The sequence below is a fragment of the Phacochoerus africanus genome, chromosome 11 (genome assembly GCF_016906955.1).
Source record: "Phacochoerus africanus isolate WHEZ1 chromosome 11, ROS_Pafr_v1, whole genome shotgun sequence".
Lineage (NCBI taxonomy): Eukaryota > Metazoa > Chordata > Mammalia > Artiodactyla > Suidae > Phacochoerus > Phacochoerus africanus.
The window spans coordinates 131,983,220-132,011,107 of NC_062554.1; the positions used below are offsets into that span (position 1 = coordinate 131,983,220).

General features: G+C 49.6%; 1 protein-coding gene and 1 long non-coding RNA gene across 7 annotated transcripts; one reads left to right on the forward strand and one right to left on the reverse strand.

Moving 5' to 3' along the window:
• Nucleotides 1-15,310: 15,310 nt before the first annotated feature.
• On the reverse strand, nucleotides 15,311-26,210 carry SERTAD4 (SERTA domain containing 4). Of its 5 annotated transcripts, none has more exons than XM_047753106.1 (4): nucleotides 26,081-26,210; nucleotides 20,989-21,180; nucleotides 19,648-19,763; nucleotides 15,311-17,833 (listed from the first exon to the last, which is right to left on the reverse strand). In XM_047753106.1, the coding sequence occupies exons 2-4, from the start codon at nucleotides 21,161-21,163 to the stop codon at nucleotides 17,069-17,071; spliced, it is 1,056 nt and encodes a 351-aa protein (XP_047609062.1). In that variant the 5' UTR covers nucleotides 21,164-21,180; nucleotides 26,081-26,210; the 3' UTR covers nucleotides 15,311-17,068. The 5 variants fall into 5 exon arrangements, with proteins under 5 accessions (XP_047609062.1, XP_047609065.1, XP_047609064.1 ...); XM_047753109.1 differs by lacking the exon at nucleotides 26,081-26,210 and adding an exon at nucleotides 25,734-25,790; XM_047753108.1 differs by lacking the exon at nucleotides 26,081-26,210 and adding an exon at nucleotides 23,997-24,222.
• On the forward strand, nucleotides 25,102-27,545 carry LOC125111224 (uncharacterized). Of its 2 annotated transcripts, XR_007130845.1 has the most exons (4): nucleotides 25,102-25,464; nucleotides 25,590-26,401; nucleotides 26,846-27,032; nucleotides 27,347-27,545. It is a non-coding gene; the product is annotated as an uncharacterized LOC125111224 (long non-coding RNA). The 2 variants fall into 2 exon arrangements; XR_007130844.1 differs by lacking the exon at nucleotides 25,102-25,464 and having other exon boundaries at nucleotides 26,336-26,401; nucleotides 26,878-27,032.
• Nucleotides 27,546-27,888: the final 343 nt, after the last annotated feature.

Sequence of the window (27,888 nt, forward strand, 5' to 3'; positions counted from 1 at the left end):
TTCTTTGGGCTCCAGTCTCCTTCCCTGTTAGACAAAGGAGTTGGGACAGCTCACTCATTCTGAAGCTTTTGGACATCACAGGCTCCGTTAAAAATCTGAGCCTCTGTGTCCTGGTCCCTATTTCTCCAAAATGGACACATATTATGTGTATAATTTCAAGGGGGCTGGGACCGTATAAAGTCAGGGTTTCAGGGGCAGGATTCAAAGTTTTTATTAGACACCTGAAGAAATCGGAAAGCTCCCCAAGTTGTCAGAACTCTAAGGTCTCCGTGGGCGATGGTTCTGGAGAATTTGATGCCGGAAAGGCCTGTTGGCCTGCTTATCTTGCTGCTACCCCTTGAAGGAGGCTTTCACTTCATTGAGGCACAGTTTTCTCATCTTTAAAATAAGGATACTAATAACTGCCCTGGCAACCTCATAGGATGGTTAGGCGAATTATACCGTTATCAAGGTAAAAGGTTTCGTAAGCCATAAAGTGTTTTATACAGGTGAGAGCTCAATTAGCCAGCTCACTCCCTCATTTTCTGACATCTGGGGGCTGGTGGGGACATTCAGCCAGAGCCCACCAAATTCCTGGTCTGAGAACTGAAGCTCGCCTGGGCTTCCCTTCCGACAGGTGGCCCTCTCCCCACGCCTGGGGCCTCACTGAGGCTGCAGCATGTTCCACAGTCCAGGCCTGTGAAGAGCACTTCTGTCAAAGCTCTCTGCTCCTTGCAACACCCACCTCCCTCCGCTCGACATGCTGTCCACGGGGACAGTCAGGGGGCCGCCCATCCACTTCTGTTCACAAGACGAACAGAGACCAGTCGTGGACCTGATAAGCACAGTGCCGTCTGCCCCAGACCTGTGGTCCTCTCCATCATACTCCTAGTTCTCAGACCTCATGTCTAAGTTTGGGGCTCGGAACATGGGACACCAGGACTCATTCCCCCTGGGAGACTGAGACGGGGGGGGGCTGCGGAGACAGGCAGGTACAGCCCAGTTAGAAGCTAGGACAAATGCACACACACACACACACACACACACACACACGCATAGTCACACAGCCACACTCACCCAGGGAGGGCTGCGTCTGTCACAGGCTTGACCTGGCCTGCGTGGCACGAAGGCACAACATCAAAGACGAGGGGGGGTGGGGGAGCTGGCGGTACTGGGCACGCGGCTCACCTTCCTGCCAGTATTTTTCCCAGCAAGACTTTACTTGCCGCCCACATCCTCCCTGTGGGGTAACACCGAGGATTAAAGGCCGCTCAGCTCCTAACAAAAGCCCTCGCCGCCCTGGGAATGCTTGGCTGCCTGCAGCCACTTCCCAGCACCTGCCTGCCCAGGCCTGGCTCCATTCACACTGAGATAACCCCACACATCCCCTCTTGGGAGTGGGGATGAGGTGAGGAGGGAATGGACCAGAGCCGGGGCATCCCAAGACGTTGACCCTCTGGTGCTGGGAGTTTTCACTGGACAGTTGCGGGGATGGTAGAGTTTCCAGCACCTTCCTTTTGTCCCATGGCTTTGAACCTGCAGGCTGGGCCTGAGGGTCCCCAAGAAGCAACCCCATGGCGCCTGGACAGCAAGGAAGAGAAGGGATGTGGTTGTGAGCTGGGTGGGAGCTGCTTGTCTCCCAGGAGGAGGGATCGTGCAGATCCAGGCTTAGACCCACAAAGGGTCCAGAACTACACTGTCCAGTATGGTAGCCACTAGACACTTGTGGCTATTGAGCCCTTGAAATGTATCTTGTCCTAAGTGGTATATGCTATATAAATATACACCAGATTGCAAAGACTTAAGACAGAACAAAAAAAGAATATGAAATATCTCATTCCTTACTTTTTAAATTTTTAAAAATTTTTGGTCATCCCTGTGGCATATGGAAGTTCCCAGGCCAGGGACTGAATCCAAGCCACAGCTTCAACTTATGCCACAGCTGCAGCAACGCCGGATCCTTAACCCACTGTCAAACCCACAACACCACAGACACAATGCTGGATCTCACCCTTTACGCCAGAGTGGGCGCTCCTCCTTCATTATTTTTACATGGAGTACAGGTTGAAGTGGTAATGTTTTGTACCTGCTGGGTAAAATGAATTATATAATTAAAATTAATGTCACCCGTTTCTTTGAATTTTTTTTTTTTAATGTGGCTAACAGAAAATTTTAAATCATGTACGTGGTGGTATGCATTGCATTTCTGCTGAATGGTGCTGGTTCTGCAAAAGTGAAGCAAAGAGCAGGGCAGTCAGCTTTGGAGAGAGGACCAGCAGGGAAGGGCCAGCTCTGCCCTCCTCTCCGCCTCACCATGAAGTTCAGCTTGGGGCCAGGAGCCCCTCCAGACCTTATTAAGGATGGGCCAGACCTTAGACTGGAACCAGAGCACCTGACACCCATTCCTGTGCCAGATATCCTCAAGACAAGCAAGCACCCCTCATCCCGCACTCTCGGGGCTGGCCTGATGAACTTGGGGCTTGTGGTGAAGAGGAGGGAGGAGATGCCCGGGACACTGGCGCATCTGTCTATGGGAATGACTCCGCTGGACCCACTGAGGTTTCAGGGACCGGAGGAGGGGGCAGCAGTGGGGACGGCACATGATTCTTCCTGCCGGGAGGGCTTGTCACAACCTCTAAGCTCAGAGAAGAGAAATCCCCCTTCCAACGCAGGGCATGTTCCATTATTTATTAACCGCAAGGAGGGCTGCCCAAGCTGGCCTTCCAGCTGGTTAATTGGATTTCATGACAACTTTTTTAAAAGGAATTTTCTGAGGAGCAGTGTTGTGTCCTGCCCCAGGGGTCCTGTGAGGTTTCCTCCATCTCCTTGAAAACACAGCCACTGCTGTATAACATAGAGCTTTAATCATACATGGCAGGCTAGTCCCGGCCCCGTCGGAAGCTGTGGTGGGGCTCACACAGCCGCTGATGAGCAGGGGTGGGAAATGAGTCCCTTTCTTGGCTGAGATGAGGAAAATGCGCCCTGTGTCTGATATGCGGGGGACTGCTGCTTAATTTGTGTGCTACTTCTGCTTTGATTACAGCCCCCGTAGGTGAAAGCGTGCTGCTTCTCAGAATCAGAATGTCATAGGTTTGCATTTCCTTCTGGTGAGGAGTCTCTAATAAACACAAGGTCTTGTGATAATAGTTATTATCAGGCAGAGGCCCCTACTTAAACAATTACTTGGAGAATAGACAGCGAAACGCTCATAGGCCGTGACCTGCCCATTGTCCTTCCTGTGCGGTCAGTTCTGTCGGGGTTACGATTTCAGCTAGAGGATGCTCGGGGGTGAACGGCAGGGGAGGCTCCTGCTGATTCATGGCCCCTCACTGTCCCGTGGCCTAAGCAACAGATTAGGAGAGGTGCAGGGTCTGCTGGGCAGAATCCTCGTATGCCCCAGGCTATGTTTTCAAGGCTGGATGTCAGGGGAAGAGTCAGTGGCGAGCTCTTTTAAACTGTTAGGTTCCAGCCAGAATGGGTTCATTCAAAGGGAGAAGTGCTCAGGGTAGAGGCTGAGATATTTCAGGCAAGAACCCAAGAAGCTGACCCCCTGCCCAGGGTCTTTCTTTTCTTTTTTCTTTTCTTTTCCTTTTTAGTACTGCACCTGCTGCACATGGAAATTCCTAGGCTAGGGGTCGAATCCCCTAGCTGCATCTGGATCCCTGATCCACTGAGGGAGGCCAGGGATCGAACTGGCATCCTCATGGACACTATGCTGTGTTCTTAAACCGCTGAGCCACAAAGGAACTGTCCAGTGTCTTTCGTGGGCTGAGTTCTGGCACAAAATGCTTACAGTGTGTGCCCATAAGCTACTGCCCTGTAATCCCCAGAGAAGGGTCCTATCCCAGGGTTTAAAAGGGACCCTGGAGAGAAGGATTGAAGGGGAGGCACTGAGGACTGAGACTCCTAGAGATGAGGCTGGTGGGAGTTCAGGGAGTCAGGGACTCCCTTTGACTGTGGGCTCTCTCTTCCTGGTGTACCTGCTCATACCCGCAGAATCATGCCCTATACCAACAAGGACAGTGACCACAGAGCTATCAGTATTATCTGCCTACATCGTGTGAAACGATTTACCTCCGTTATCTATTTACACATCTCAATAACCTAGTCATATAGGTATTATTATTGGCCTCATTTTACTCATGAGGAAACCAGAGCTTAGGGAAGTCAAGCCATTTGCTAGACCCGAGACATTTATAGCAAAGATGTGCACATAAACCACTTCACAAAGTTCTGTAAAGCCAGGATTATAACTAAGGTCTCTGATTCCAAAGCCCATGTTTAATTCCTTTATATAATGCCTTTCTTCAAAAGAAAAAAAAATGATTCTTGTTGAAAAGTCATTATATGTTGTGGGGTGGGAGATTATATGTTATATATCATGGAGCAGCCTATAAATAGCCTGGGAAGGTTTCCTACTAAATGTGGCCTTGGATTGGCCTTGATGGGAAGTTACTCTGCATGAGTGAGGATGGGGTGAGGTTATTCCAGGCTAAAGGAAAAGCAGGGGTGAAGGCTGGGAGCGGGTCAGCAGGAGAGGACACTGGGAGGACACAAGTGGCTGGAGCAGAAGCTTCCCTACAGGGAGCAGAAGGTGGGGATGGGCAAATTGCCTGGACTGAGGTCTGGGGAGCCTTGAAAGGCCTGAGAGGTGAAAAAAAAAACAAAAAAACGTCTGTTAACCTGGTGATTTGGGACAATCAGCCACAGAATGCATGGGCATGGAAAGACTGCCTGGGGACAGATGGGGAGCTTTTGGGAAGTGGCGAGGTCTGGGGTAAACTTCATTTCAGGTCTGGGTCAGCATTTTCAACTTAAATAGAGGGAGAAAACTGGCCAGTGATGGGACAGAGGGAGAAGTTCAGGTGACGCTGAGACTCCAGGTGGAAAATGTGGACAGAGGCTCCCTCCCCACAGCTGTCCGCCTGCCCTCCAGCGGGCGCTCCTGGCCTGCAGGCCTGGCTTGGGTCTAGGATTTCCCGTCCCAGCTCTCCCTGGCCCCTCTGTAGAAAGGCTGAGACATTCCCCGTTTCTCTAGCCTCTTGTTTCTCTAATTTTATGATTGTATGAAAATAAGGTTCCCAAATTGCCTTTAATTAGCTTTAATAAGACAGCCTTTTTGCTAATTAAAATGATTATTAAGAAACCATTTATTGAGAATGAACGCAGTTGTTAGAACCTGGGAGAATTCTGACTCCTAATAATAACAACAGCAGCCACCACCTGCCCCTTCTGACCACCAGTTCACCTGCCATGCTTGGAACTCAGATGGGGTGGCACTCAGGCTGAGGGGCCAGGATTTCAACCCTGCTGATCTCCAGGGCACTTTCAAGGCCAGATGCTGCCTGAATTCCTAGGGCTGCTCCTTTTATTGGCACCAGGGTTCTTCATGGCTCTAGTTAAGGAAACACTGGGTTTTGCCTATCAAAGAGCCTGGTGCAGCTGAGCTAAGCTGAGCAGGTGGTCAGAGGGCCGTGAAACCTGGAGAGTCACTTCATCCCCCCCGGACCTCGGTCTCCCAGACAGTGAGAAAGGTGAGTGGGCCCCGGCGGGCGGCCGGAGAGGCCTTGTCCCCTCTGGATCTTGGTGATGCTAAGGCGCCTAATGGAGGCTGCGCTCCTGGAAACGCACACCCCCGAGCAGTTGGGGAAGCTTGGGCCTGGCAGAGCCCCGCAGCTCATTTCAGTTCTCCTCCCCGCCCTCTCCCGGAGGGCTGTGGAGGCAGCGAGCCGAGGCCAGGGACTCCCGTCCGGTAACGCGTGAAGAGCCTCCGAGGCGCCCGGCGCCCTCAAGGAAGAAGCCGGCGCGGGGCAGCGAGGCGAGAACCGGGTGCTGGGCCCCAGGCGCGGAGGAGTAGCTCCCGGGTTCCAGGATCCCCAGGTCCCGGGCCGCAGCGATCCCTCCCTCCAGCCCCCAACCCACCCCACCCCTCATCCCGCCCCATCCAGCCCTGGCGGCGCAGCTGCCGACAGCTCCCGGGTGGCGGCGAAAGGCTTGTGCTGTCATTTTCCCTTCCGGTAGGGAGGGGGCTGGGAGCTGGATCTGGACCCGGCGGGTAGGGCTGGGGCGGGGTGGGGGGGATCAGGTCGAAGGTGGCGCAGAAATCCCAGCTGGAGGAGAGGCGCGGGGCATTTTCTAGGGAACGTGGTCTGGGCTGTGTCCAGCTGCGTGCGGACCCTCTTCTCCACCGTCCATCCGGTGTCCTTCTAGGGAGCCCGGTCAGCCTGGGGTCTGCTGAGCATTAAACAGCAGTATTTGTTTTTGTTTAATGTCGCAATGCAAAGAACGTGGGCTTCGAGTCCCAGAGCCCTGGGCTCCCATTCGGTCGGTCGAATGACTGCTTTGTGACCTTTTGTGACACTTAACGGAGCCTTAGTTTTCCGACAGTCTTCTTCCCACGGGCAGCTCGAAGGCTTATATGCAAATACGGAGATGAAGCTGCCCAGTCGGAAGCTGAGACCCACCCACCACTGTGGGAGGAATGTGCACTTGACCTCAGCCAGGGAAGGCGAGGGCCGGGAAAGCTTCTAGGTTCTAAACGCAAAGGCTCAACGGCCCTTCCCTTCTCGGGCGCTGGCTGGCGGCCGTTTCCGAGTCTCCCACGTCCTCATCCCAGTGGAGGGGCGGAATCCCAGAGGGCGGGTCTCCCACCCTTGGAGACCCACACAGGGGCCCGTCATTAGCGTGTTTCAGGGGATTGCGGCTGGGGCCTGGGTGCTTCGTAAAAGCTCCCCAGGGGGTTCCGCGGGGCTGCCAGAGTTGAGAATTGGTGATTCTTTTCCTCCGCAGGGAAAGAATAAACAAAGAGGTCTAGGTAGGAAGAGAAGGGGGCGAGTGGGTCCCCTTCGGTGTGCAGGTGGCCACTTCCCATGCCCACGGACACAGTCACATGCACACCCATGCACACACGCACACTCAGACTCACAGCATCCATACGCGCGCGCGCGCACACACACGCACACACCCACTCATGTTGTCAGGGACCCTCACATCCACACCCACTGTTTTCTCCAGGCGAGCCCGGTGGCGGGAACTCTGGCCCACCTAGCGTGGCGCGGATGCTGGCGGGTGCGGTCTGGCCCTGCAGCTCCAAGGGCCTCGGCCCGGCGGCTGGGGGCGCGCTGCTGCTAGTGACAGCGCTGCTCCACGAAGCCCGGGGCGCTCCGCAGAGCCCCCGCCGGGCCGCGCCGCGCTCGCTCGGGCTCTTTGTTATGCTAATTCCCCTTCCCAGCTGGTGCCAGCTGCCTGCACAATGAGCGCCCCGAGCCCTCGCCAGTCCTCGCTTGCCAGGGAGTGGGGGCGGGGCAGGGGGGCTGCTCCGCGACCTGCGTGGGGATCCCAGCTTGGCCCAGCCCGGCGGGGGCGGGGTGAGCTGCCCCTCACCCCCGCAATAAGCAGCGTCCCCCTCTCCTCCCCTCCCCCACGCTTGCAGGGCCGCGCCCCTCGGGGCCTGCAGGGCATCCACTGATTCATTCCAGTCGCCCCGGCTGCCCGCCCTCCAGGTGCCAGGGCTTGATGAAAAGTAAAAGGCTCCTCGGCGGCTCGAGAGCCGTGCGGATGAAAGAGAAGCAGCCGCCTCCCAGACCACACAGCTAATCCTCCCATAAACCTCGAGCAAATAAGGGGAGAGGAAGAACAGGCCGGCTACAGATGTGGAGTGCAGCCTCGGGGGATCCCCAAATTAAAACTCGTGCAGGGGAAGCACTTGGACCACCACCAAATGACACTAATTGGGTTATGGGACCATAATCTTGGCTCGCATAAAAAAAAAAAAAAAAGCCAACAACAGTTACAGTCACAGCTGCAAGGACTATCTTCATAAAAAGAAGAGGGAAAGTCCGCTCTTTTATTCCTCGGAAACAGGAGAGAAGAGCGTTCTCGGATCGCCTGCCTTCCTGACGCAGGCAGGCTGCTTTGCTTGAAGGGGAGGACAATCTTGTGTCAGGAGGAGCGGCGCTGTGCCTGGCTGGCTCCGAAAGTGTGGAGCTAATGGGCTAATGGGGAGCCCTCCCTCTCTGGGGAGGGGGAGGGTAACTGCAGAGACACCGCGGGGGAGCGTGGCCTCTCTGGAGGAATGTATTTCTGGCAATCGGTTAGCAGCCACATGCAGAAAACAATCATCTGGACAGGAGAACTCAGAGATTTATTTTTGCAGGAACATCCAGAAGCAATGTCTCGGTTTCCCCGCGGGCGGGCGTGGGGGCGGGGTGGGGGGAGGGGTTAGGAATCAAGGCGTCCCGGGGAAGGAAAGGAAGGAGTGACACGTGTAGACAATTCAAGTAAAAATCTTCAGAAAGATCTCTGGTTGTTTGAATCACAAATGTCAGGGCCAGAAGAGACCAATATCAGAGGCCCTTTGAGGGCAGCCTCATCGTTTGACAGATGGGAAATGAAGATCCAGAGAAGTTCAGAGCCTGTTGATGCTTAGTGGGTGGTAGAACCAATGGGGGGTAGGGCTGGGCAAGAACCTGTCTCCTAACTCCTCACCTAGTGCTCTCAATTAACTTGGTTATAATTTTATGGTTAAGAAACAGCCGCCGTGTGATCAGAAACTAATGCAATAGGTTCTAAGAAAATAAGTACAAAGTTAGAAAACATTTAGAAAGATTGTGAAACTCTGCCTATAGTGAGAATGGGAATTGGAAAGCAATCAATTCTTCCAAGTTCCCCCCCAGGGTTCTTCCCAGGATGTAGCCGTTCATTCATCCATGACAATACCTAGATGGACCCATGGCCTCAGGATTTCTTCATCCGGTTCTGCACAGGACCAATACCATTTCCAGACAGAAAGATGCCCCGCCCCCAAGCCTCAGGTCCCTCCCCCTGAAGTCATCTTGGCTAAAACGAGTTAGGTTAAGGCTGGACTGGGTAAGAATTCTAATTGATCATCTTTACTGGTTGGAATGCTATCTGCTGGAAAACAAAAAACCTACTCTAGTTGCTGAGTTTCCAAGCATGGGGAGAATGAGTGTCTAGAAATGGCCAGGCTGGATCTCCTTGGGCAGGTTGAGGTGTCCTGCTCATGCCACCTGTGCATCTCTCAGTGGCTCAGCTGGTTCAAATGGCAACTACTGGTGTCACTGATGAGACCCTAGAGCCTGGTTGGGTAGAACCACCAGAGACGTTCTGGAACCTTCTATCCCAGAAAAGTTCTAGAACCATCTTGGCACAACCTGGCATTTTCTCTCCCTCTGGCACCAGTTTCTCATTCTCAAACCATTCTGTTTTGTTCTCATTTCAGTCCTTCTAATCAGCAAGTATCACTGTAAGTGTAACTCACCTTATGGAAAAACATATACTCTTGGAACTCTGAGAGGGATGGAAGTGCAATTTTTAAAATGAAACCCTATTTTCAATTCAGTCATCTGTTGGGCTCTGAGTTTAAAGGCAACATAGAGAAAAAATGAGGTTTTGTAGTTCTCATCGTGGCTTTAGCAGGTTAAGAACCCGATGTTGTCTCTGTGAAGATGCAGGCTGGACCCATGGCCTCGCTTGGTGGGTTAAGGATTCCACGTTGCACTGTAGGTCACAGATGCAACTTGCAGATTTGGCTCGGATCCCGCGTTGCTGTGGCTGTGGTGTAGGCTGGCAGCTGCAGCTCCGATTCAACCCCTAGTGCAGGAAATTCAGATGTCACAGGTGTGGCTATAAAAGGGGGGGGATATGAGGTTTTAAAGTAGGGACAACCACTCCCTAGTTGAGCTGCTTTTATATATATATATATATATATGTATATATATATATATAAAATGATTTTTATTTTTTTTCTATTATAGCTGGTTTACAGTGTTCTGTCAATTTTCTACTGTACAGCATGGTGACCCAGTCACACATACATGCACACATTCTCTTTTCTCACATGATCAGGCTCCATCATAAGTGACTAGACAGAGTTCCCAGTGCTACACAGCAGGATCCCATTGCTAATCCATTCCAAAGGCAGCGGTCTGCATCTATTAACCCCAAGCTCCCAATCCATCATACTCCCTCCCCCTCCTCCCCCTTTTTAAACTTAGATCTTATAAGTGGAAACTGTATCATACTTACTTTATAACTGCTTTCGGGCCATGTCATCTAAGTTCTGATTATACAGAAAATTTTGCTTTGGCCTCCATTATTGGATATAGGAACATAAGCACTCATATCTGGCCTAAATTTTTTTACTCGATATTGTGTTTTTTCTGAGTAGAAACTAGAATGATTCTAAGAGAATCATTCAATACAGCAAATGAATAAACTTGAACTTGGGCAAATCCTAGGGATGCGTCAGAGGTAAAGGACACCTCTTATTCCTTCCACGTAACCAATGTTCTGAAAGATTCTGTCCACAAAATCAATTGTATTTATTAAGGATAATGCCTTCATTTTCCCAGTCAGAGTTTCTTCTCAGTTTTGTGCTAACAGTATTAACCCAGAGCTGATTTAATTCCAGCTAAAAGTAAAGAAATCTAAAAGGGTTAGCTTGTGCAACTGCTTTCAGGAAACTTTATGAGCTTTCCAATAAGTTTTTGAAATATTAAAAATATCTCAAGAACACCGACTCCTTTCACAGCTGTCCCAGGGTCCTAGGTCCCAGGTTTGACACCATCCCCCTATTTAATTTCAAACTTGCTTTTTGACCTTGAGTGTTCAACCCAGGAGGCTGAATTTACAAAGAGGATGTGGTACCATCAGCCCCAGCCTTCGCAGGGCTCAGGGACATTAGTGGAGAAGCCTCGGAGGGGCACTGCTATTTCACACCCATAATGTACACCCAGGCAAGGCTGAGTCACTTCCCCAGTGTTAAAGTCTTTAGTCCTGACAATCTCACGAGGTGGATGTGGCATGCCACCCCGCTTCGGAGAAGGAGACCGAGGCACTAGGAAGTAAAGGGGCTTGTTGGCCAAGGCCAAGTTTGCACGGCTCCAGTGGCAAAGCTGGAATCTTTGTCCAGAGAGTGACTCCAGACCCCACACGCTTAACCCTATGCTGTATTCCAGTCTCATGAGAAACCCACGACCTCTGTGCCTGAACTGAATGGAAGAAATGAGCTTATGCCTCGACCTCGTCACACGGACGGTTTGGTGGGTTAATTGAAAAGCACAGCATCGAAGGACTTGAAGAACGATGAGAAAGCCTCCTAGCTCCCACAAAGGGCAGATGAGCCATTTCTCTCTTCCTGAAAAAACATAACGTCCTTCAGTTCCTGAAAGAGGTCTGACCAAAAGCATTGCCTTTTTGCCTTTTTAGGGCCACACTCACGGCATATGGAGGTTCCCAGGTGAGAGGTTGAACTGGAGCTGTAGGTGCAGCAACACAGGATCTGGGCCACACCTGCGATCTATACCACAGCTCACAGCAACCCCAGATCCTTAACCCACTGAGTGAACCTGCAACCTCATGGTTCCTGGTTGGATTCATTTCCACTGTGCCACGACGGGAACTCTGCCTTCTTTGCTTTTTCATCTTTAGACTTCTCCTTAAAGAAAGTGAATATGCTCCTCAGTGCATGGGGAGTGCTGGATTTCTCAGACTTCTTCCCCTCCACTCCGTCAGAGATCAACTCCCCAGACTTTTGCTGAAATCCCTTGCCTTGCTTCCTGTCATTCTCCATCTTTTCCTGATCACGCACACAGGGGTTGAGTGAGTTTTGAGGATGGGAGCGATGCCTGAGTGCTGTGCCAGGTGCATTTCAGAGAGATCTGCTCATGTCTTGATTGCCAGATTATAAGGGTTACATCACATCTGAGCTTAACGCATTACAATCGCCTCAGAAGACATCTGCAGAAAAGTACCGTGTCTAGAAGTATCCAGGCTGGGTTAGACACTGGAGCTGATCAATTAGATGGGGTAGCGGAGAATCACATGCCTGGTGCCTGGACTCAGCTGCTCCCGTGGACTGACCTGGATGGAGCCAATATCTGCTGGAGGCTGTTCCCTCCTCCCCCAAGTTCTGCTATCTGCCCACTGTCTTGGGATCTTGGCAAGAAGCAAGATCACAACTTATGTTCCTGCAAGTTCTTTCCTGAGTGTGTTCTCCCCCAAGATAAGGCATTTTATAAGATTTCATAATTTTAAATCAAGGGAACAGTTCCCTTGAATGGGGTTGAGAAACACGGGAAATTTCACGAGAAATGACTAATTTTGTCTCCGTACATTCCATCAGTTTCATTGTGGTCAAAAGCAGGTGTTTCCAGGCTGTGAATAAGTAGTTTGCATTTTCAAAATTAACAAACTGGACCAACACCAAAGGGGAAAAAAAACCAGCCATAGACAGCCCACCAGAGAATTGTTTACCAAAGTCGATGAAGCTCATGGCGATGGTTTGCAAACACCACCAGGCGAGCTTGTGTGAATTCCCTTCTTTTAGTCATCGTTCTTCAGCCTGTCACAGATACTGAAGGGAAATGCAGAAACAGGAAATTACAGACTATTTTAAACAGCATGTTTTATTAAACTCACTTGCTGATGCACTTTATGGCAGGATACGAGATTCAAGTGTTCATAACTTACATCTTTGCAAGTGCTTTTCCTAAGTGAATACTCCCAGCTCGAATATGGCGTGTACACAGGGCTGGAAACAATCTCTAAACTAGTCTCTGTTTCACCCCAGGTCATGTCGCTAGATCCCATAAAATGGAGAGGGTTTGAGCCAGGCGAAGAGACCCTATCCTACCTTGCTTATTTGCTATACCGTGAACTCTAAGAAAGCAACAGAGGTATTGATTGTGTTGTTAACTTGAAAGATCCTTGATGCATTTATTTTAAACCTCAGACTCCAAACACAGCAATCTTAAAATGAGTTACTAGAAAACACATATTGTCTCTTTCCTTATTTAAAGATTGATTTCAGTCTTCGTTTCACGGGACAGTTCTGCATCTAGTTCAAACCATCAGTATTAATGACGTGCTGAATCCTTGCTTTGGAAAAGTTCTAGTAAAACGGGCAGGGATGTGATTTCACCGCAAATACAATGACTACAAATTTCAGAGACTGTCATAAAAAAAGGATGTGAACAACTCATTATTTTTAAAAACGTTTTCTGCTCACAGTTTGTTCGAGGGACGTAAAAGTGTAGCAGCATTGCGGACGTATCCCCACAGCCCTGTCTGCTCTCATCATGGGAGGTTGACACCTCTTAACACCCAGGTCTTTTGCACCTTGCTCTTGATTCTTCTCTTGATACACAGAAAGGAAATCCTCAAGGGAAGCTATAATACAAGTTCACGTTTGGAAAAGTGGGTGGCCACGCTTTGGGTGGAGTTACCGATGAGCCCCAAAAGCAAATACCTGACGCTCACTTGCTTCAGTCTTATTGAACAAAGCAGCCTGTAAAATGTTGAAAACGTCTACTGTCTCAAACGAGCAAGCCAAAGATGCTTTACCCTCATTATTGATTGTTCTCAGAGTCATTTCCATCGGTTTCAAGTTTTCCCTTCCTTCCTCCCTAGGTCCCTATTCCTACAATCCTGTCCCCAGAACCCCTTCAAGATGAACAGCGGAGTAACAGGATTTTTTTTTTAAGTACAGCTTCTTTACAGTGTTGTGTCAATTTCTGCTGTACTGGGGGACGTGGGGGGGGAGAGCGGGGCCGGGACGGGGAAAGAGTGGGATGGACGGGGAGTTTTGGGTTGGTAGACGTAAACTGTTACATTGAGAACAGGTAAGCAGTGAGGTCCTGCTGTACGGCACAGGGAACTAGATCCAGTCTCTTGGGATAGAACATGATGGAAGGTAATAGGATGTCAAGAGTAGAAGCATATGATGATGATGCTTTTGCCCTTTAAAAGACCTTTGCCAGGCTATTGTCTATAAAGCACCCACTTTTAGAGAAGAAGGACCAGGGGCCAAGGTTAATGATGTGGTTAAAAACAAGCACCCAGGTGCCCAGGGGAGGAGCAAGTAAAGGCTCTCTCGGGAAGCTGGGCCTTTCTCTTTAGTGAAGATTTCCCCTCACTGAACATTTCGAAGTCTGGATTCGGCCCTTGGAGGTCTTCCTTAAAGCAAAGCACAGCAGGAGGAAAAGGAGTTACTTCCAGGTGGAGAGACAGCGTTGGGGTGTGCAGGGCGCTCTCAGCTTTCCCAGCTCTGAGGACCCAACTAGAGAACCCACCTCATTAACTTTCTGCAAAGGGGACCCTTGACCATTCTGGACAATCTAACTTCCTAGCTCTCAAGCAGAAATGACAAGGCAGCCACACAGGAGGCCCTCAGGCTTTCAGACCCATGCCAGGAACATTTGCGTTATCTGGATGCGTGTCTAGGAATTATTTTTTTGGTAAAGAAAGTGTTCCTCTCAGTATGCTGGAAATGTCCTAGAAACACACACTCGGTTACTAAATATTACAAATTGCAGAGCTGCTGGATTCAAAGGCACCCCTCATCCTGCAAAGAAGGGCTGGTGGGTTCCACTGAGCAGACGCATGATCGCAGCTCAAGGGAGCACTGTGGAAATCACCAACTCCATCCTCTTCCAGCTTTGGCCACCACTATCTGGTAATTCTAGGGGGGCTTTTAAAAAGCGAAAGCGGAAGTCCTTTTTTTCACATGTAAATCTCCATGAGGTATTATGCTCATAAGAATGCTTTTGTTTTTTTTGCTTTTTAGGGCCACACCTGTGCCACATGGAAGTTCCCAGGCTAGGGGTCCAATCGAAGCTACAGCTGCTGCCTACACCACAGCCCCAGCCACTCTGGATCCGAGCCACGTCTGCGACCTACACCATAGCTCACGGCAATGCTGGATCCTTAACCCAATGAGCGAGGCCGGGGATCGAACCCACATCCTCATGGGTCCTAGTCGGGTTCGTTGACCACTGAGCCACGAGGGGAACACCCAAGAACGCTACTTTTGACAATTCGCTTCCAACTAGCTTTCACCTTTTAGCAAGTGAAATATTAGCCTCTAGGAACAGCAATACAGAATTGCGCTGACTACTACTAGCAGTCACCTCTGTAGCTGTTTTAACTATTCACCTATGGGTCATCTTGACAATAGGACTTTCCATAAGGAATCAGCTAAGATTCTGTATTTATGGCTTCACGATATGCTTTTTTTTTTTCCCCCAGAACCTTTACAAAAACGAAAACCTTCAGGTCCTTTAAAACCTGAAATCACCAACCACATCACCACTGATTAACACAGGGCTCTTAATTAACAGAAATCTAAACCTACAAACTAGGACCATCCTCCAACACCTGTTAGCTGGGTCTCTCAAAGTTCTCTTGACCTCTGAAAACTCCAGTGTGCCACTGTCCTCTAAGGTGTCTAGAGTTTGAGGTTTTTTGTTTTTTAAAGGAGAAAGAGCAATGGAAAAGAGAAACATCGCCAACAGCCACTCAAATAAGAAAATCTTAATGAATTTTGATCATTTTAATAAATATATATCAAGAAAACCTCACTTTATTACAACAACACATTCATATACAAGCATCTATCATCTAAGTTGTCAACATCAAATGTTTATCAAATATTGAAAATAAAGGACAAGACATTACTATTCAGCCAGAACACAAGAACATGTTTTAAAAATTGGTCCTTGTGGACATTGTCCAAATGATCTTACTCATACACTGTATGAATGAGACCTATATTTAATATTAATAAGCAGTGATTTTTTTTTTTTAAAAAAAGCTTTATCTTGGAGAAATTGGGAGGACTTACTATTTCCTCCGTTTGGCATTTGGTTCCTGTGAAGTACGGTGGAAGGAGGCCCAGGTCAGTGAGTCACCTTGGACATGGGAACCCAGCTGAGCAGGCGGCGGTGGCTGGCATGGGAGGAAGGATGGTCAGAGAGAGGCACTCTGAACACTCTCACCAAGGTGCGAATGAAAGAAACGACCGAGAAAAATGAGGACCAAATACATAGGCGTGTTTGCTGACCAAGTCCCATTTCTCCAAAATAACCTTCCCCAAACTACACGTCTTTACATTCTTTAAGAGAATCACATTTATGAACATTGTGCTTCGTAATCAACAGCGAAAGTCATATATAAAAACCACATGCTTTTATAATCTAAACGAGTGAAAATGATGCAAAACCGATTAAAGTATAATGCATGCCACTGGTTCATGAACGTCATCGGACAAGAAAACGCAACAAAATCCCAAACCCAGAACACCCAAACCCCGGCAACAGACCGTTGCCGTAGAAAAGCTCAAGCAGCTCTAGCGCTGGTTTCTAATCGCTTTCTCTATTGTCTCCTCCATCCCTTCCTAAAAAACGCCAACTCCAAAAAGCAATTGGGCATCAAACATAAAGGCGATGTCGAATCAAAAGTTGAACGCAACAGCTCGAAGTTAACGATTTCCAAACAATGCTGATCCACCCTGTTCTTTTTTTTTTCCTGTTTGTTAAATCCCTGCTGTACTCTGATTTATCCTTAATTTTCACATTGGCAAAAATTAAGATAAAGTAAGGCACCAAAAATCGCCCTGTATAATACCTCTCTAAAAGCCTCATCACCCGTCCTAGGCAAGCTGGGAACTGGCAGGGACTACTCTCTACTCATATTGTTGACTGCTGCCCTAGACAGGTATGTTTCATTACGTTCTATCCTAATTTCATCTGTCACATAAGACTGTTAAATCCACACACTTAACAGTACCATGAAGCCATTTCATCTAGCTCCCTGTCTTCAGTCTTTTTTTTAGAAAAAAAAAAAAAAAACTGTATCATGTATTAGAAGCAGACATCCTTTGCTGGTTATATCAATTTGCTTACCAAAGAACTACCTAATTAATTGGCAAAGATGTGGGGGGTTCTTCACCAGTGACAGGCTCCTTGGGGGTCAGGGGTAGTAGAAATATCACAAGGGCCACATTGTTCCCCCATCTAATCTACTAATCTTTTCTGTAAGAAAACTAAGATATACTTTTAAGCGTTAAGTCAACTGTTTTCTTGGTACTGTCACCACATTTATAAGTAGCGCACTGATGCCTACGATACAGATGTTTCAGGCAATCTGCTCTCCAGGCATTAAAACAACACGGCATGTTCGTGGCATAATTTTATCAGTTGTACAAAACTATAAAATCCATTCAAAATAAAATTTATGGGCGCTAATTGATCATGCTGCGCATGCGTCGGGATTGCGGTGAGAAGATGGCTCAAATTTTACTTCCTTTGCTGCAACACAGTTTGTTGCTCGGTGAAGGCTCCTTCTTCCTTATGGACTTTTTCCAAGACTCACTCACATTGTTTTTTTCATTATATCCAGTCTCAAAATAATCATAAAATTGGCCTTTGCACTCAAAAGCAAGGTCATTTCCCACGGGTTCATGGTTTAGGGGGCCGCCATCCCTGCTGGTGTCATCGTCTGCTTTCTCATCATTTAACTTGGCCTTTTCCTGAACACCAAGCGACCTGGCATTCGTAACAAAGATTTCATTGGCAGGTATCTGGCCATCGCCCTTGTAGAGAGGTGTGCTGCCTACATCAAAATCCACCTGGTGGGAGCAACTCGGTAAAGGCAGAGGGGGAGAGGGAGAGGAAGAGGAAGAGGAGGAGGAAGAGGAGGAGGAGGAGGCACTTCCGACGTTAGCATTGACAGACAGGGGTAAATTTAGGTAGTGACCACCACATTCTTGGTAAAAGCAGCAGGCATGAAACTTTTCACACTCCTCTTTGGCCATCCGAGGTCGTTTTCTGTAAGGACAGTCTTGAGCCATAAACCACTCCTGGGCGGAGGTGCCATTGAAAGAGCAGGCGGGAAAGCACCAGTTATTCTGCATGATAATCTCCCCATGGATCCTTTTCATCAAGTTGTTGATAAGGACCGATCTTCGGAGGTACACTTCGGGATCATCGATAAACTTTAGCTTTTCTAAGGACATATAAAGGATGTGGGCTCGTTCCTCAAAGATTGAGATGGTCTACAAACCAAAACAGGAAGAGACAGCTTAGGAAACGGTCTGTGTTCAAGTGTCATAAGGCCCATTTCCCTCCTGGCAGTTTCGGGGTCTGGGAAGGTTGTGGTTCCCCCCCCTAAGTTCGTTTAGAGATGCTACCCCTTGTGCGGCTAATGAACACTCGTCCCAGGAGACTCACTGGTGAGGAGAAGCACTGGGGAAGCCAGCCCCAGGGCAGACCTCAGCAGGGACCGGTCAGGATGCCTGGGCAGTGAGGGGGATGGCACCCAACTCATCTATGCTCCTAGAAGTCAGGAGGGTGGGTTCTTCGGTGGGCAGAGTGACCAGAAAGGGACATAAGGAGAGGTTACGAGTTGCTGGTTATGTCGCTTCTTTATCTGGATGCTAGTTACATGGCTTTTTCCCACTTGGTAAACGTATTAAGCTGGACTCCTTTGATACTCGTGCCTTGATGTGTGTGTATACAAATACACACCCACCCACACCTAGACGCATATGTTACATGTCAGTATTGTATACTGTATGTCTTTTTTTACAAGATGCCAAGATGTGGGTCATCACAAGTATACTTCAAACCCTGGCCATCAAGGACCGTGACATCTGGCTTTCAGCACTGTCCGTCTGTGTTTTACTCTTGCAATTACCTTTGCTTGATAGAGGGACAAAGATAACTAACGAGGCTCAAACCCTAAAAGGACCAGTCGGTTGAAGGGCAAAGGAGGCTCTTTCTGGAGTTGGGCAGAAGCGATGCAGAGAAGGAATCAGAGGACTCACTCCTGAGCTGTGTGAATTCCATCACTGTGTGATGGTTCGTTCAAATCCAGCAGCAATTTGGAAGACTGTTCTGGCCACAACACAGAAACTAAAAAGGAAACAAACCGCTTGTGTCCTGGGGGCCAGCTCTTCCAGGTCATAAAAAAAGCCAACCCGAGGATCTGTGATTTAAACCAAAGGCAGGAACCACACATGCAGGGAAAAGCCCAGCACCTGCCAATGCATGCTGGTGTCTTTTGAAGAGCAGAGTCAAATGCAGTATTTAAAAGGTGGGGGTGGGGAGAGGGAGTAAGAGGTGAGAGAGAGGAAGACGAGTTAAAACCTTAAAAATCCTCTCTGCTTCTCAAACAACTATGGTCTGGCTTATCCTCTCCTCAATTAAATCAGCAGATAAGTTTTTGAAGAAAGGTAATAACCACGAGGAAAAGGAACTGGTATTTCAAAAGCTCAGCTGGCCGGTTTCATACATCTCTGCACTTTTCCAATCCTGATGTTTTCTTCCTACAGATGCAAAAAAGTTGGCTTTGGTCTTTTCTGGGGATGAATGACACGTTTGAACACACTCAACACCAGTGATGAACGCACCTTGAAGAACAGGTTTCTACTTTCGTGCACACACTTCCCAGGGATGGTGAGGGCGACCTCGAGAGGTCAGAAGCCCTGGACCCCCATGCGGGCACACACATGTGGCAACAGGCCTTGGAACTAGAGGTCAGAGAGGGAGAACAGGCCAGAAGGGAACAAGTGCACTTCTGCACATGTAAAAGCACCAATCACCTTGACCCTTAAGGTAACTTGAGAAAAATGCAATCACTTAGACTATGCAATTTTGTTATTTCTGGGTAGAGGCGCTCTCACTGGCTCCTTCAAATACTTGTGCAAAATAACACCAGGCCCCAAAAAGTGACAATGAGATTAACATGGCTCCGCGAGCAGGGGCTCATTTTCGTTGCTTGGGTGGGACAATTTAATTTCTGGAAATGGATCAATCAACTAAGTATCTTAAACTCTTAATAAAAGTAACGACTATTAAAAAAACATACTTTATGGCTACAGCTGCTGAGTGGTGGGTGAAAATCCTCTTCTTCCACATACTTCCTCTTAAAGTATGTGATCTTGGATGTTGTTATAGGATTTGAAATTCCCCTGTAATGGGATCCTGTGGTAATAAATCAGATATGACAAATGACATGTGGTTTGCCAGAGGTTCTCCAAACAAAATACGTTCCTTTCCTTTCCTTCTAGAAGATAATGTGGCCACGTATTTGTCTGTACATGTGGCGATTAAAAATAAACATTTGTCTTAATAGTTGCTATCATACGGAATCCTGTGACCCAGGCCAGGCAAGGATTTCTAGACAATTATAGAGGAAGATGACAGAGTTCCGTATTTACTAAATACTCAGGATCTTAATTCTATGCACAGGTAAATAGCAACATTCATAAAGGGAAGTAGTGTAATAACTCCAAAATAATACCAGTGCTTATTCAAATTGTTGAATTAAATCCATGATAATATAACACCACTGTTCAAATCTATGTATCTTCAACTATAAGCACAACCAACCAAACAACCTGTAAATATTACTGGGCTCCAGGGAAGTAAACAAACGATTATCTGCACATTGGAATGACAATATTCCTTCTTTGGAAATACGAAATTAAAATTCAGGGTAGCAAAAGTCCTGTTCGCTCTAAAAAAGGCAATATATCAACCACAAATTAAAAGAGGTCTAGTTTGTAAAGACCAAGCTTGTAATTCTTTTTAGTAAATCAGACTTCAAGGAGTACTTGTTTCACATTTTCGGTTCTTAGTTTTTGGGGTTTTTTCCCCAATCACTAGTACTACAGAAAAATCAAAGGAACTCACCTTCCAGTATAAGAATAAAGAACCAGGAAGAATATATCTTTGTCTGGACTTAAAAAAAATTTTTTCCCCTCTAATACCAAAGCCAGTGGTGTGCTTAATAAAGAGCCACAAAGCTGCTGGCCCCGAGTGCAGATTCCTTTATGTCTCATGAGATGAAGATTTCACTGTCAAGCCCACCAGGACGTGTGCTTCGCTCTGAGAGAACCACACAGTTCCAGAGAGGGTAGAACACAGAAATGCAACCTGAAGAGCTTCCAGATCTGGTTTGGTTCTCTTAAAAATACAGATGCATGCCTTTTACCCAGGGCAGCAGCACGTGGAAGCTCAGGTTTGAATGCAATTAAACACCACCCCTGGCCCCTTCCCTGGAGCCTGGGGCTCCCCCAGCAGCAGTATGCAGGAAGCCTGGGAAGTCCCGGGAGCAGGAACTCTGAGCTCAGAAGGGCGCGCCAGACACCACCCCTGCCCGTCAGCCTGTTGGCTGAGAGCAGCAGGGGAAGGTCCTGGGCAGTACCTGCCAGCGGGGGACCGGCTCCCCGGTCTCCCTGCAGAGGAGCCTGTGCTGGCCCCGGGGGGCTCGGGCCTCCGTAGCTGTCAGCCTCCCATAGCGTCTGGTACCCAGCAATTTCAGCAGCTCCTTCCGAGACAATGGGCTCGCAGAATCTATTCATGGACAGAACCAGAGTCATCTCTGACGGCCTCAGATCTGGAAAAAAGAGAGAACAGCCTTCAGCACGGACAAGCTAGGGGATGGCCTAGGCAGCTTCCCTCCTTTGCTTCGGGAAACTTCTCCTGCTCGGTCCTCCCCTTTGCTCTGAACCATTTTATTATTTTTTCAAAGGAAACCTCAGCGAACTCTCTTGCAGCTATTAGCTCAGCCTCTGTGTTCAGCAATCTGCATTTCAGGGGCGGATCTTTAAAACCCCACTTCTTATTGTTCTCCGATTCCCCTCAGCCCTCTTCCAGACAGCTGCTTTGCCTCCTCAACACAGTTGCCTCTGACCTTCCCGCAGAAAATGGACCGCTAAGAGGCAAGGCCAAAGCCCTTGCTGCTTCTTTCTATTAATAAGGCAAAATCAATTTTCTAGTCAATCCCCCGAGAGTCTCCTTTGATGAAACCCGCTAATCAATCAAAAGGAAAGGAAGGGGGAGGCAGCAACCTTCACCGTAATCCCTACTGATGCTCTCAGGTTCGGTCTGTTCCGCGGCCCGCCGCCCCTCTTCCTCTGTTCCTGGGGCCCGTCCCGCTACCACATGCTGGGGCTCCCTCCACGCTCTTCTCCCAGAGCCAGGCAGACAGAGACACACTGGGTAGCTGTTTCCACCAGCCCTGATCGGCCTGAACTGGATCTGCCTCCAGTCAAAACACTGAGAGATGAAGACAGAAAATTGGCTCCAGTTTCAAGCCGTGAGTTGCAGTCCCACAGGAGCCAAGCACAACATCAGCGGAGCAGGCAGAATATTAAACAGGAGCCAGGGCTTCAGGGCCAGAGGCAGCCGACAACTCCACACCGCAAAGCCCAGACACAAGGCAGAAACTTTCCAAGAGGCAACCCACCACTGCCCTCTGGTCCAGTTCACGCCATCCCCAGGGCCTGCAGGCAGCGTGGGAGCCTCTCCGCTCCAGGACGCGCCCTGGGCTCCTCGGTGCCGCAGGTGGTGGGAGCCTTTTCCGTGGAGGCTGAGGGGCTTCGCCGGGTCCTGCGGAGGGCTCGAGAGGGAGTGGACGCGGGAGACGATCTAAAGCAAGAAGGCCACAGATCCGTGGTGACAGCGGAGCAGCCTCAGCGCCTTATGAAGCACCAATTCCTTCCCAAGACCCAAAGTTTCCACCATCTCACTTAAAGAAAGGTCACCAAGAGTGAGGTCAGATCTGCTTTCTTGAAGATGGGCTGTCTTACGAATAGACCCTCAGGGTCTGGTTCTTCACTTTCTTTTCCAAATGACACAGCTTGCACGGGTGAACCACCTATTGTCTTGCGGGGACTGGATGACCTCATGTTAAAACAAGGGTCCGCTTCCTGGTAAAGGAGGAAAGGCACCAGGCAAAGGGGAAGTAGCTTCATGAAGTGACATTGTCCTTCTGGCTCACAGAGCAGCTCTTGGCAGCCGTGACTCCATCCGTCACCCAGGCTTCTCTCCAAGACCCGAGATTCTGTCCCAACTTCATCGAAGAAGGAAGCCAGCCTTCTAATAGACAGGGCAGGTGTTTGGGTCATTCGCTGGAATGGGGATCCAGCTGATGGGGCTGCTAAACCACCTACCGCCTTACTTTTAAAATACCCTCCAAAGAGGCAGCAGCGAGGACTTGGAAAATCTTCTTATAAGAGGAAAGAAAAAAAAGAGGTTCAATGAATTCCCTAAAAAGAAACGGTGGGACATGCCATTTATTTTGCCCTTTGAGTCATCAATCAAGAAATTGAGACCACATTCATTTCACACGAGGCCATTCTATTACCTCGCAAACTCAGCATCCAAACAAGGTATCAAACCTCATGATAATTTATTCCCTGGACGACTCTCATGAAATGGTCCAATTTCTGAACCTTTTCAAAGAGACAATAGCATCAGGAAGTGATGGTACCAGGAGCACATGAATTATAGCCATTATTGAGTCACTGGCCCTGTCTTATTGACAACAGTAGTTTCTCCCTTGAAATTCAAACTCACTTTTGTGCTGGATTCTGGGAATAAGATTCAAGCTTTTTGCCTATGTGGAAATTTTATTACCTATAAACCAAAACAAGTCGACAAATCCATGCCACTGAAGACAGTGAGGCATTTGCCGGCCCCTTGTAGCAACCGCCTTTGGTTAATAGAACATTATATGGCTGCTGTGCTGTTTTACATTAGTAAGAGTTTGTTTATATTTTAATGACTTTTCCTTGTAGTTTTTTGGTTGTTAAGGATTTCAGGGTTTCCATTTGTGACTACTGTTTCCGCCATATGAAATTCTATTATGCATTTGAACTCGAAACATGGCATCCATAACAGCTTTGATCTTGGCTGTTTCTTTCCTTTACGATATCCAGTTTCAGTAAGTTCTTCTTGTTTTGAATTGGAAGTCAACTGGAGAGGCTGAGTTCCACAAGTGATTTATGGAAGTTTACATACAATATAAATGAGTTGGGATTATCTGGGAGTGGAGAGGTGATTTTGCCATTGAGTCTTCTTCATCTATTTAGAACTTGCACTGGGATGCTAACGAATGAAGAAGGCAAGTTCAGTGATCACGAAGAACTGGAGTGTGGGGCGCTAGGCACCAAGGATTCTTGGTACTATGAGTGCACATCGAGACTGTCATTTTTCTTCTCCGTACGATGAGATTTACATTATAATTCTGCTAGTGAGTTCAGCCGTTGAAATTCACAAATTTATGTGCTGTTAATAGCAGACAGAGTCACAAAGACATACATGTACAGCAAAAAAAAAATTTTAACATCGGAAGCAAGCGGATTCAAAAGAAGGGTGTTAAAGTGGGTTTTTTTCTCTACAAGGGTTTAACAAATAAAAAGGCTCTACCCTTTTATCCTCCGGTTCCTGCATGTCTGTGTCACCAGCCAAGGCAAAGTAGTGGAATGACACCTCGAGCATTCCCAGACGGCCAAGGGCTAAAATGTCAAGTTTTTCCAGCAAATGGTCACAGTAAAGTTACCAAGCCTTTCTATACAGTCTGTTTTTTCCAGATTAGTTGGGATTCTTTTTCTCTTGGAGCCATTATGATGCTAATGGGAGCGACTGGAACAGAGAAGAGCATAGCTGCAGATTGAGTGGTACCTTCCACCTAACAGGGGGTTCTGCTCATTCTTTGCCCCCCCCCCATCTACCATTGGAATACATTTTCTTAAGACCATTATCGCAGTTAGAGATCTGATTCCAATACCGAAAAGCAGGGAAATAAAGGACTCATCTTTTCAATACACCTTTGACGCTGCTTGGGCCTACGCTTCCTGCCCAGGTGGAATCAAGTTCTTGACCTGACATTGTCCCTAACAAGACCCAACTCGTGGTGGTGGTGCTGGTGGTGGCGCAAGGGGATTGGGTGGGAGGAATTAAATCCTTCAACCCTTCGAAATAGGCAGATGTTGCTTTTCCACCAGTCCCTGCAGTACACCTGTCTGCCCTGGGAAAAACATTTCTCAGCAGCAGCTCCGAAAGGCCAAGAGATGTAGGTCGGTTCCCGGGGCTGGGAAGGCAGGTGCTCAGCTGGAGGCTGACGGCGGGGTGCTCAGGTGTCCGAGTCCGGGCACCAGGTCTCCCCGTCCCAGGCCCAAATCTGGGGTCCGAGGTTTGGAGACCGACCCCCTGCAGGCGGGCAGCAGCCACCACGACCGGGTACTCACACAGACACCCCCCGGGGCTCAGTGCCTCAGCTCCTGAGCCCCTCTCCTGGGAAGCGGGGCTCTGCCCCTGCCGGCCGCCGGCCGCAGGAGAAAGTAAACAACACCCCAAGTGCCTGGGAACAAAGGCAAGTTGTCTTTCTACGGTGCTGGAGCCGTGCGCCTCTCCTGAAGCATAAGAGCTATATAGAGCTATGATTATTCTTTCTTTTCTTCTTCTTCTTCTTCTTTTTTTTTTTTTTAAAGCCAAGTTTCCTTCTAAGGGAAATAAACACCAAAGGTAGGATTCCAAGGAAATGACTCACGGCGGTTGGCAGGGTTCTGGCGTGCCTGGCCCCAGCCCGCGCTCCAGCCCGCAGCAGATGCCTGCCCGGCCCTCCCTCCCTCGCCGGCCAAACCCACTCGGAGCCCGCGGCTGCAGGAGCGCCCTGCGCATCGGATGGACCGGGGCGGCCAGGACGCGGCCCGAGCCTCCTGCAGCCTCCCGCCCAGTCCTCGCCACCCTCGGCCGCGGGGCCGCCTCTCCCCCGCCCCTGCGGTCCCGGCGGGCACTCGGGAAAGTTGCTAGGGCCGAGGAGGTGGGAGGGGAGGAAGGGGGGAGAGAGGCGGAGGCGTGGACCATGCGGGCAGCAGCCTAGACCGCCGGGGAGGTGAGCTGAGGACAGAGGAGCCGCCGCCGCCCGCAGCGCGGCTCGGCTGCTGGGGAGGAGGGTGCGGGGGCGGAGGTGGCGGGGGGACAGAAGGTGTCAGCTCCTGCAGCGATTCCTTTTTCTAGCAAACGCGCGCTCCTGACATCCATCATCCCTCCCTCCCCACCTGCCAAGCGCCGCGGCGTCCAGACCTGGGGGCAGCCCTCCTATTGACCCCTCCTTCCCTAGAATAAGGGAATAAACGGCCACCGAGGACCCCGAGGTCTCACCAGCGCTGCGGTCTCCGCCCGCCTCTAGACTCGGCTCGGTGCGCGCGGGCGGCAGCCCGAGCAGCCCCAGAGGCGGCGGCGGTTCCCGCCCGGAAAGGCTCCGCGGCGCACGCCGGCCCCGGGAAAAGCCCGCGCCGCCTCCGCGCCCGGCTGTGCCTTGGCCCTGTCGCCGCCCCCAGTCCCGCTCCGGCCGGTGCGCGTCCACTCGGGGACCCCGGCGGAGCCCCGGGGCCAGGAGGGCGCGCAGGAGCCGGTCCGCGCCAGCAGCCGCCGGGGGGCACCGGCCGTCGCCCTCCACCCGGCCCGGCCTCTCCGTCCCCGCTGCCCGCGCCCAGCCCGGCTCTTACCGCGGGGTCAGCCGGGAGGCGGCGGCCGCGGCGCTCGAGCTGCTGCTGGCCCGCCTCGGGCTCGGCGCCAGCTCGGCCGCCGGTGCACAGTCGCGCGGGTCCCGGCCCGGCGGCCCGGTCAGCGGTGGCTGCTGGTGCGCGGCGGGCGAGGGTCCTGGCAGGTCCCGCCGCCGCGACTGGGGCGCAGCGCTGCGCCGCCGTCGCTGCAGACGGTTATGGTAATGAGCGGCTCTGTCTAGCGAGGAGCGTGTGAAACCCGTCAATCCAGTTTGCCATTTCCCCGTGGATTTCCGAGGAGAGGTTCTGCAGGATGCCCCCAGGGTGAGAGAGGGAACATGACAAGCGCGCCCGCTTTCCCTCCCTCCCTCCGCTCCCGCCGCCGCCGCCGCCGCCGCCGCTCCTCCGGCAGCACACGGGGCGCCTTCCCCTCACCCCCACCCCAGCCCGCCCCCTGCCTCCTTCCCTCCTTCCCGCCCTCCCTCCTCCTCCCCTCCCCTCCCCTCCCCTCCTGGTGCCCGGGGACACGCGGGCCCAGCTCCAGCCCGCAGCTCAGACCCCACGCGCTCCCGGGCTCCGGCCCTAGCCCTGGGGGCTCGGCTCCAGCCGAATAATGTATTCACTCTGCAGCCTTCCGAGATGTCTCTCTTTTTTTATTTCGTTTACTTTTGTTGTGCTGTGTGCGTGCGATTTAAAAAAAAAAAAAAAAAAAAAAAGATCTGTGTCTTTCCCACCCTTTGCAAAAGACTTTCTTCTCCTTTGCCACAGCAAACGGAGATGAGAAACAGATGTCTTTGCAGGACCAGGCAGTTATTCTCCCCTCGTCGCCCGCCCCCGCCTGTTCCCCTCCGGAGCTGTACGTGTATAAAAAAGCAACCTTGGTCCGACTGCAACTTGAATTGGCAACTCTTTCTGGGTGGGGAGCCTCCAGGGAAAACCTTCAGGAAATAAAAAAGTAATAAAGGAGGTTGTCCTTGGTCAAGAGAATGTAATTTAAGCCCGGGAATCACATTATTTTGCAAATAGTCATTTTCCCCTATATTGGGCTCAACTGGAGTTTGTTTTTTGAAACATTAATTCATAACTTCTGTCTAGGGACCCCTCCATAGTCGAGATGGGTCATTTCAGGTGTAATGAACGCAGAGGCTTGGAAGGCATAGACCTAATAAAGTGGGGGGAAGGCACCTGCACAAAAGTGTTACAAAGACTATAATGTTTGTTTACTGCTACGATGCCAGATGTGCTAAATATAACACTTCTTTAAAACAGTGATCCTCCGACTGTGAAAAACCAAACCTCTTGCTGCCTGGCTCCCTAGGAATCAAGAAGAGAAGCAGACTGAAAATCAGGGAGGAGAGGAACAAGATCAAGGATGAGGATTAGCATCTGCAAATTGAACCCTATCTAATTTGCATGTTTATTTCTTAGAATTGTAATTAAATTTGAGTAATAAATGCTTTCCATTTCATTTGTACGCTTAAAATTTGGGTGACTGACATGCAGTTAAGTGAATTTTTTTTCTTTTAAAGCAAATGTAGTTTATTCAATAAAGCAGCAAACAAATATTAAACATAATTAGAACTAATCTGCTTTGAAGGTATTTCTGTTGAACTTTGTGCATTAAAGACTCTCAGAGGTTTTAAGAGTATTAGGAAGCTGAGAGAAGGCAATTATGCTGAAAACAGCCTAACTCGACAGACTTCCGGGAGCACTATTTCATTTTTTCCCAAAGACATTTCAGGGTTGCATGCCTAAAACTGGGAACTGGGTCTCCATCTTGGCTTTATCTTGAACCAGGTTAAATTGCATTG

What these genes read in the sequence shown, in the direction of transcription:
- SERTAD4 (XM_047753106.1), bottom strand. Translation starts at nt 21,163, where the DNA reads ATGACTCTGGTTCTGTCCATGAATAGATTCTGCGAGCCCATTGTCTCG. An exon ending in AGCCGGTCCCCCGCTGGCAG is followed by an intron (nt 19,764 to 20,988) that starts GTACTGCCCAGG and finishes TTATTACCACAG; the next exon opens with GATCCCATTACAGGGGAATT. An exon ending in TCAGCAGCTGTAGCCATAAA is followed by an intron (nt 17,834 to 19,647) that starts GTATGTTTTTTT and finishes TTTGGTTTGTAG; the next exon opens with ACCATCTCAATCTTTGAGGA.